The sequence below is a fragment of the Macrobrachium rosenbergii genome, chromosome 56 (assembly GCF_040412425.1).
Source record: "Macrobrachium rosenbergii isolate ZJJX-2024 chromosome 56, ASM4041242v1, whole genome shotgun sequence".
In the NCBI taxonomy this organism is placed as follows: domain Eukaryota; kingdom Metazoa; phylum Arthropoda; class Malacostraca; order Decapoda; family Palaemonidae; genus Macrobrachium; species Macrobrachium rosenbergii.
The window spans coordinates 33,694,849-33,705,560 of record NC_089796.1 but is presented as its reverse complement, the minus strand read 5'-3'; the positions used below and the strand labels follow the sequence as shown (position 1 = coordinate 33,705,560).

Sequence of the window (10,712 nt, the reverse complement as noted above, 5' to 3'; positions counted from 1 at the left end):
CTTAAGTATAGCGAACTGGATATTAAGGATTTGTAGCTTTATGTTTGTGTATATAAAATGCGATGGTGATGTGATAAAATTCAAATATATATGTGTATATATGTCTGTGTATATATATAATATGCGTGTGTGTGTCTGTGTGCGTGTGTGTACTCCTATTTCCTACTCTGTTTTTTCTTCCAGTCGTTCACCCTTGCATTTACTTTCTCCTTTTAAATTAAATTCAGTGACTTCTGTTTCATGTCTAAAGACTATTTTGCACATTATCAACGATAAGCTAATAGTAGTAGCTAAATTTTCGCTAAAGCATCTGAATTTGCGAAATTAACTTGACATTCATTAAACAGGCCAAGTGAAGGCGTCTGCATGGATTGGGCTGGATGACTTGGCGGCTGAGGGCAATTACACCTGGGTTTTAGAAGGCAATCAACAAACGGAACCTCCCAGGACTTGGTAAGTTAGCGAAGCCATGAATACTCTTTATTATTAATAGCTCATGGTCCATTTTTCCCTCTGGGGATTTTAAATGCTGCCCTGTATGCATTTACTTACAGTACAGTACCCAAGATGAACGCGAATACAAAGGGTAGATACAAAGTTACGCTACCTGGCAAGATATTTTCACCAGTTCTTACACCTTTCATCTTTCCGTTATCTTTTCTCCAGATCCTTTCTGAAAACTTTGCTTCCCCGACGGAATATATTGTTGCAACTTTTACGAAATTGCCAGTTGTTAGTGATTCATGGAAGGTTGTATGTCAATATGATATTCCCATTAAATTTGCGAAGATAATTGATAATATCCATGAAGACAGCAAATGCAAAATTAAGGTTGAAGGGGTCATGTTAGAAGAATTTGCAGTAGGTAGTGTGGCTGTACACGGAAGTGTTACGTCACATTTGCCGTTTGTCCATTCCATGGATTATACAGTGAAAAAAAGCGTTTTGGGATGGAAGAACAGGTTTAGATTAATGATAAAATTCGATATACTTAGAATATGTAGATGATGCTGTCCTAATCAGGAAAATACCACAAGCTTTACATAGCTTGCTCAATAAAATACATCATAATACATACATAATGCTAGAGGGAGGAAGGCTTAGTCAAGATATTCTTTCAAATACTTAGGAATAATGATATCCAGTACAGGTTCTCTTGAGTGGGAATTTACTAGCCTAATAAAAAACTCTCAAATATTAGGTAAGCTGAATAAGATTTATAAATTAAATGGGCTTAAATTGCCTATAAAATGAGATATATATATATATATATATATATATATATATATATATACATATATACTATATATATATATATATATATATATATATATATATATATATATATATATATATATATATATATATATATATATATATATATATATATATATAATGTATATGTAAGTGTAATTGGTATGCCAATGAATCCATATGTAAATTATTTTATCAGTTTGAGAATACATTAAGAAAAATTATTATAAGAAATGATACTATAAAGTTAATTAAAGAAATTCTATATATAGATAAAGCAACAACAAAAGGGAGATGGAGCTGGTTTGAACATGTTCTTAGCATCATACAAACCAGGGAAGAGAATGCATGATGGTGTCAGCTGGGCTTCTACAGCTACGGAAGGGTTGCAAGACCCAGAAGTACTTGGGTGGCATTATTGATTCTTCCACATCTACTTTATCAGTTTTCTTTCTTGTCATCATAGCATCTGCTTCTCTTCCATGGCACATCATTTATCTAACATTTCAAGATCTTATTTCATAGGTGTCCGCTAACGCCTACAGACACTAGTGTGTCCTTTGTGGTACCTACCACTTATGTCTAATCCATCTTGGGTTATACCAATTCATAAAGTTGCAACATGATATCTTGGTCACAGACCTTTGCAGTACCAACCAGATTTAAGCAATGGACCTGACACCCCCCTGTTTGGGATTGACTTTCGAGGACGACAGGTGATTTTCATTTAAAAGATTCTTTTCTCCCCATTGATGATCTAAATAGGCACATTAACAGGAGTCTGAACATGGTAAGTTGCCAGCAACCTGTCCCCCACATACCATATCCTGCAGAAGGAAGGAACTAGAATTTTGTAATACTTACTGTATGCAACTTGTCTTTCCCCTCCTCGTCTGGAGGGCCTACGTATCCTGAGATAGGTGACCTTGTTCATTGCATCTTCAGCTGATGATCACTTCACTTGAAATGCAGACACAATTAAGCATTACAGTCATGAAGTCTAAAGTTTTCCCAAGATTTATGAGGTTTGATGTTTATAAGTGGTATTGTTGCCGTTAGGAAACTTGTTTTTCTCAGCTTCCTGACTATATTTCCAGAAATTATTTGACTTTTGTCTGTTCTCTGTATATGAACAAATAAGTAATTAATAAAGTAAGGATGGCTCAGTTATTCAAAATACTTCAAAGTAATCAATCTGTAACAATATTTTTTTATCGATACACACTCTGCACTCAAGACTTGTTATAAGTAGGAAGCCATTCAAGTTCACTTTTTTCTTTTAATCAAGGTGGCACCCTAATCAACCAGACAATCATGGCGGGGCAGAAGACTGCATTCACTACTGGATCAGAGATGATAAAAAACCACTGTGGAATGATCACCGCTGTCATATGAAATTCCGGTAAGTATGGATCAGTCATTTTTCTTCTTACCACACACACTCATATCCATGCGTGTTCTTACTGTTAGATGGTGGGATATGTTTGTGGTGATAAATGAGGAGATGTGTGGCGATTTAAATAAAGTTTCCGTTGCAAAGACCCAAAGGGGATTTTATTTACACTATTAGTTTACATATCTGCCGCTAGCAAGCAAAGCAAATGCATCAGTATAAATGGCGAACTTAAGTTTACCTTATCTTCTAATGTATTTATACTTAACATTCCCCCTTCAACTTAAGTCACCCTCTGATGACTTTAAATTTCTCCATCTTACTTCTAGAGAGGGGTTTGGTAAACAGATCACCAATGTTTGCTTCTGAAGGAACATACAAAAGTTTAACAATTCCTGCCTCCACTTCTGACCTTACAAAGTGATTTCTTACATCTGTGTGCTCTGACCGTTGATGATGTACAGGATTTTCAGCCAAAGCAATAGCACCTTGATTATCAACATACAAAGTTATACAATCCTTCTTATAACCTGTCATGTCAGAATATAAATTTCTTAAAAAGTTGGCTTCCTGTATTGCATAAGTGGTAGCCATATATTCAGCCTTACATGTGGATAATGCTACAACTCTTCGCTTTTTGCTCTTCCAAGAAATTAATCTACCATCATTATTCATAAGAAATCCATAACCAGAAATACTGCGTCTATCATCAGAGTTTGCCCTATCAGAATCATCTTCTTCTTCTTCTTTCAACCTTCTCAGTCACACTGCAAAGCAGGGTAGGCCGCTCTAGTCAACTTTCTTCATCTGTTTCTATTCCTTGTATCTTCTTCCCCCAGTCCCACATCACCCATATCCCTCCTCACCGCACCTATCCATCTGATCCACTGGTACCCCACACTCCTCTTTCCCATCACTGGAATGTTCTTAGCTCTCTTGATTGGTTTCACCTCCTCTCTTCTTATTACGTGGCCATAGTATCTCAGACGAGCTTCCCATATACCACACACATTACATATACCACTCATTCTTCTTATATATCTTGACTCTCCCTCCTTTCCAGTAGTGATATTCCAGCCGTCCATCTCACCATCATCATCTCGGTTCTTTCCAACAGTCCCTCCTCTTTCCTATTAAGTGCCCAAGTTTCTGCCCCATATAATAGTACAGGCCTTAATGGCATTTTCTTGTCTAAAACAACTCCAGTTACTTCTCTCCATTTTCGCCAAGCTTCTTTCACTCTTTGTCTCACTGCTTTCTCAGTACCTCCCTCCTCTGCTATTATTGATCCAAAGTAGTTAAACTCATCGTTCTGTTTTAGTACCATCTTCCACTTGAATGTTTACTTCTTCACGTCCTTCTTTACTACTAATCATTAGCTCTGTCTTTCCAATGTTCACTTTCAATTCTTTCTTTCCTAGGGTTCTTTCCACGCTAAAAACCTTTCTTACAGTTCTTCTGTGTCTGCTATAATAACTAAATCATCAGCAAACATCAGTTCCCACAGCTGATCCCTGATGGAGGCTAACCCTGATAGGGATGCCTCGGTATCCCCATATTTTGTCTGTACACTGGTTCTTGCCCCTTTGCCCAATCAGAATCATAATGACCAATCAATTTTAATGGTTCATTTGACTTATTCAGCTTCAAACTGAAATCAAGTGTTCTGTTTATATACTTTAGAACATGCTTTGCTATGCCTAAATGGGCTTTAGTTGGTTTGGACATAAACTGAGATAGCTTTGTTACAACGTAGTAGATCTGGTCTAGTTCCAGTCATAGCATAAATCAAACTGACCACAATTTCTCTACATTCCTTAGGATCTGTTAATTCTGCAGAATTTTTATCATCACAAATCTTACTAACACTTGGATCACATGGTATTGCTTTAGGTTTACAGTTTTTCATATTAAATCTTACAAGTACCTTTACACAATACTTTCTCTGGTTTGTGATTACATAATCATCATGAAATATAAATTCCATACCAAGAAACCAGGATAACTTACCCATATCTTTCATGTTAAACTTACTACTCAAACGAACCTTCATACTGTTTAACACTTGACTGTTGCTTGCAGCAATGATTATATCATCGACGCAAAACAAAATAATCACAACAGAATCATCATAAGATTTGATATATAGACATGGGTCTGAAAGTAACTGCACAAAAATTATTATTAATAAGATATTCATACAACACTTTATGCCAATTCTTACCACTTTGTTTTAACCCATATGGTGACTTTTTCAGTTTACATACAAACTTCTTACCTTCACTATTTGTTTTTACAAAACCTTCTGGCTGTTCTAAGAAAATCTCACAGTCAATATCTGCTTTAAGATATGCAGTTTTGACATCCATCTGATGTACTAACATGTCTTCTGTACAGTAGCCTGCATCCACATCCTTACTGAAGTGAACTTTACGGTGGGTGAAAATGTTTCATTAAAGTCTACACCTTTTACTCAGGAAAATCCTATAGCTACATATCTTGCCTTGTATTTCGTAGAGTTACCAAGGCCTGTCGTCTTGGTATAAACCCATCTTCCACCTATCACTGACCTATTATCTGGAGGTGCTTGCAGTTCATATGCGTCATTTTCTTCTAGAGTGTCCATTTCTTCATTCATTGCCACCCTCCAATTGTCAGAATCTGAAGATGATATAGCCTCAGCATATGTGGTTGGGATATCAACTACTCCATAGCAGTGGTGGACAGACCAGCTTGCTGTGTCCACAAGATCTATGTCGTCACCATCTGTCACATAATCGTTTAGGCAGCTGGGGGCTTCCTATTTCTCTTTGGATATCTTGTAGTTTCTTGGCTAACTGTGTTCTCTTGGTCGATTCCATCTTCCTCGATCATGGTTGATCCTTTGATATTTTCTTTTATATCTGGCTGGTCTTCCTCCTCTGGCATTTGTGGCCTCATTGAATCTTCATCCTCACAATGTATACTAGGCCTACTATTGCCTCCCCCATTCTTGGTAAATTTCACACATCTCTCCTTTTTTACTGCATTTTCATTCGGAAGATATGCTAGGTAGGCAGGGCTCTCATCCTCATATCCTAAAAATACTCCTTTAACATTTCTTGCATCCAACTTGTCTCCATGTCATCAGTAAGTGTAACATGTAGCACCGAACGAATGTAGGTCACTGAAGTTACACTTTCTCCCAATTAACGTCTCATAAGGAGTCTTGCCTGTCCTGTTGTTGAAACACCTGTTTCTTATGTAGGCTGACATCTTAAGTGCATACGGCCACAATGACTTCAGTAGTCCAGCATCTATTTGTAAGCACTTCACCATTTCAAACAAGGTTCTCCATGATCTTTCTGCCATACTGTTTTGGTGAGGGGAATAAGGAGTGGAAAATTCATGTTTAATTTTATTTCTTGTATTGAGGGATCTCAAATCACTTGAAGTAAATTCAGTACCGTTGTCGGTTTGAAAACGCTTCACTGTACCATACGCAGTGGCATCTGCCAAAAAATTTTCCATGGCTTTTGTGGTGTTGCTCTTGTTTTTCAACATATACACCATAATGATGCTGGAGTAATCATCCACAAAAGTTATGGCAAACTTGTAACCTCCTTTTCCAACCACATTCATTGGTCCTGCTAAATCACAATGAACTAACTCCAGATTATTTGTAGCTTTCATGTCGGGCTCCCTACTTCTATATTTGGTCATTTTTCTTAGGCTACATACTTCACAGTCTTGAATTTCTTTCCTAGAGATACACATTCCTTCAACTACACTTTCCAATTTAAGTATGTGTAATGGAGTAGTATGTGATTGTATATATATGTATATAAATAATAAAGAAGTATATCTCTCAGTTTCCTTTCTATTCTATAAAAGCTATACTATTTAGTTTATGAGAAACATTACCTAATTGTAGTGGGTGGAAAGTATTCTGGAGGGGTGCTTTATTGATAGCATAGCAACAGGGTGTGTGAAGCCCTGTTGCAAAGTACTTTGCTATATGTTTCTTTAGGCAATTCTAATTATCCATATTCTATTACCTATCCTATAATGCCATTCTAACCAGTCCTTTCCCCATTCCCTTGACGACTTTAAGTATTATTATAGATCAGTTTCAGTGTAATCGGGTAAGTCTGTACTATATACACTCATTAGTCTATAATGTTATATTATGTTAGCCTATGTACCTACTTACCGGTGTTATTGTGAAACCTCTGGTAGCTGTTCAAATGAGTGGCAGCAGACTAACCACCCAGGGAAGCATGTCCTAACTAAGGTATAATATATCCATAGCCTATCCTACCACGAAGTGATCAACAGTATCAATTTAACCTAAGTAACCTCGTAAGTTTGAAGTAATACTTGTCAGCCAAACCATTACAGTGTGTCTTTCATGATACAATGTCCTATAATTTTGTGCCACTTCATAACTGTATGACTAGCAATATTTTTCCTGTAACACTGTTTAAATAATACAGCCTTCCCTGTTTTTCAATGTCAAACACTGTGCTACCAGGGGGATTCATCATAGCACATTCAGTGGTAAAAATCACAGTGGCACCTTTTTGTGTTGTTGTCTGTACAGAAAATATATCTTGCTTATAAGTAGGTACACATAATGCATCTTTCACTGTAACCCTACATAATCTACCACTATTATCATGCAACATTACTTGGGCATCTCCTCTACCTTGGACTATACTACTGGCCTTGGCCCCATCAACTAGTTTTAACACGCATTTCTTTGGGTTAAAATTTTCCTCAAATCTCACAAATTTCTCTTTCTCGAAATAATGTGTGCTGTTGCACCAGTGTCTAACAATAAATTTTGACTAAAAACCCCTTACCTTCAGGGGTTTCTGCACTCTATGTACAAAATGTAAAATCTTTATCTTTGGCAATAGTTGGTTCATTGGCCACATTCTTGGCTGCATCCATCTTGATTTCCTTCTTGTTTTTGCGGCATTGTGTGGTGAAGTGGCTTGCAGACTTGCAATTAAAACACCATCTTTTGGTTGGCCTATATCCTTGAGTTTTGCTAGAGTTAGGCCTATTCATTCTGCATTCCTTTGCAGAATGTCCAAGTGTACTACATGGATAGCATTAAATTTGATAACTTCTCTTGCTATCATTAAAGTTCTTTAAACATTCATTATTTTCTGGCTGTTCACAAGGTTTTTCGGATTCTTCAAAAGTTCATAACTCGACCTTAAACTGAGAAAATGTTAATGTCTTCTTCTGGCCTATCACAGCACGAAATAGATTGAATTCTGGTGGCAAGACGTTTTTAAATCATAACAATAAGCAAACTATAACTTACTATCTCTCCGGCTGACAGACGCTGACTTAGGTGATGTTGCCGCTCTCTCTGTTTTCATCATGTAATCAGTCACGTTTTCACTCTCCAACATTTGGAGTGCAGCGAGTTAAGTGTAAAGATTCAGTGCTCTAGCATGCTTTTTCCTAGATAATGGTCTCTGAGGATTTCAATGGCTTTCTTACCATCATATTTGGCATCTCGAATTATTAACGAGAGACTTCTATCATCCAAAAAACTGAATGAGTTCGCCGTACACTTTGCGATTCTTTTCCGGGTCTCGGGTTTCAGATGTTAGATGTGTGGGGATTTAAATAACTCGCAACGTGGTTTACATATCTGCTGCTAGAGAGCAGAGCAAATGCATCAATATAAATGGTGAACTTGAGTTTACTTTATCTTCAAATATATATATATATATATATATATATATATATATATATATATATATATATATATATATATATATATATATATATATATATATATATATATATATATATATATATGTGTATATAATGTGTGTGTGTGTGTGTACATATATATTTAACACTTACAAAGCCTGAGTCCAGAGTTTCTCCTTTTGATCTCAAAAACTGCTGTCAGTTGTTCAGTTGACCAAGTTGAGTATTGAATTTCTGCTTTTTTTATATCCAGAAGAGATGTGGGAGTGGCACTGGAAAGTTGAACGAGTAGTATGTTTTGTTAAGAGAAACAGTTGCTTACAGCAAACAAAAATGGGTGCGCAACTGACCAAATGTAGGGTAGATAAACTTAATGAAGTATGATGCAAAAGGTCGAGACAGTTATCTAGAAAACTAAAACAAGAAACAGTGAAGAATTTAAATGAGAAAGACTTCCTGGAACAGTTTGGGTAAACCTTGAATATCGTTGATAAGCAGAATAGAAATTTCATTTATTTTTCTTTTAATTTCCAGATATGTTTGCGAGATGAACACCACAGCGAACCTCTCGACCCCATTACTGTTGTAAATAGTGGACATATAACACACTGGAAGGAAGTTGGGCTTTTGCGGCTTCCGTTTGATATGCCCGACAGTAGCGTTTACAGATTTATTTTACCAGAATCATATAAACTATTTTAGAAGAAAACAGTGAATTAAGAAAAATGGCGGGTTCAGTGTGAAATATTCTGGCATTCACCCACAATACTGGTTATTGTTGATCCGTATGATAAAATAAAACAATATGAACAGCATTATTTTTTTTTTTATTTTACCTAGAGAAATTAGGTAACCTTCATTTGATCCTCTCTCTCTCTCTCTCTCTCTCTCTCTCTCTCTCTCTCTCTCTCTCTCTCTCGGAAACCGGAAACCTCTAACGAGTACTAGCTTTTATTCGCAAATTCCATTAGGTTTTGTGATGATCTAAACAGGTTATAAAGGTGGCAAAAATGTAATAAGAGGGATAATGATGAAAGTTAAATTATATTTCGAGTCCCTACTTATGGCCGATAAGCCCTGAAAGTTATTTATTGTGTGTATCTGCATTCCATTAATTAGACATGACAAATTACCTGTGATTAAACAGAATTATTAGTAATTAGAAATCGAGAGTGATTTTTTCTTTTAAAAAACATTTTTTACTTTTTCCGTAACCTTATAGCCATGAAAGATTAGCACAACGAAAATCTACGGCTGGAAATTAGAAGTTAGTTTGTTATTATTAATATATTGTTCTTAGAGCATAAATTTTTGTTGTGACATTGGACATAATCAAGTATATTGCGCTACAGGTTTAAAGTTAGCCATGATCGTGCGTCTAGCAACTCTATATCAGGTCAGAAAAGCTCTTATCTCCCACTGCGCATCAGTAATCCTCTGGAACATTTCCGGCAAGATGGCACCCATCTCAACAGTTCCGATAAAGGAAACTTGAGAGATAAAGCTAGCAAGGACTTTACAGTCCATCTCCCGGAAAAGTGGTTCATCATCAGGAAATATCTAGGGCCTTCCAGAAAAGCTCTTCATTTTGCCATCAGGCAGGTAGGACACACATAAGATGTCATCCTTAAAAGGAGAGAGTCCTTTCTGATGGTCATGTAGAAATAAGTTTCATTGGAGAGATGGTTCAGTCACAGGAACAGCCCCCTACTCAACTCACCATACTACTGCCCTCCGGACTTAGTACAGCAACCCCACTGACATCAAGAGGGAGGATTCTCCGGACACCCTCTTCTCATAGGTGCCATCCTGGAAACCAGCACCACTTCCCTGGGGATCAGCAGGCAGGCTTCCCTTACCAAACAGACCCATCTCTGCTGGTGAATGTTACCCCCCCCCACAACCATGGTTCCAACAGCAGGGCTAGGCAGGCCCGCAGAGCAAGGGTCCAGGCAACCCCAATCAGTTGTTTTATGCCTCCCAGCCCTCCCACGGTCATTGAAGGAACAGGACCAGGAAGAGAGGTGGCTCCAGGCGAGACACTAATGACCAGCCCCCCAACTCCTCCTCCAAGCAGCCTCAGATGTGGGCCGCTTAGCAGACAAGTGGAGGACTTGGCAGCAATATGGGGCAGAGGAGTAGTAGACAGTATGAGTTTTCAGATGGGATACGGGCTGCCCTTTGGGACAGTGTACCCTCTGCTGACCCAGGCACCAGCCCTTGCCCTCCTACAGAAACAGCTCACCCAAGGAGAAAGCCCTATAGCAGGAGGTAGAAAGAGACCATGTCCCGGAAGGAAGCAGTGGAGATAGTGGCAGGGTTCTACAGCCATCTCTTCCTGGTGGAG

At 37.6% G+C, this 10,712-nt stretch overlaps 1 protein-coding gene across 1 annotated transcript in view; it reads left to right on the top strand.

Annotated features, from left to right (window-relative positions):
- The window catches only part of LOC136836554 (alpha-N-acetylgalactosamine-specific lectin-like), a 22,961-nt gene extending 13,781 nt beyond the window's left edge, over positions 1–9,180 (top strand). The window contains exons 4-6 of the mRNA XM_067100998.1: positions 348–453; positions 2,543–2,656; positions 8,900–9,180. Of these exons, the coding sequence (XP_066957099.1) occupies positions 348–453; positions 2,543–2,656; positions 8,900–8,954 (275 nt within the window). The 3' untranslated portion in view covers positions 8,955–9,180. The remainder of the gene's footprint in view (positions 1–347; positions 454–2,542; positions 2,657–8,899) is intronic.
- Positions 9,181–10,712: the final 1,532 nt, after the last annotated feature.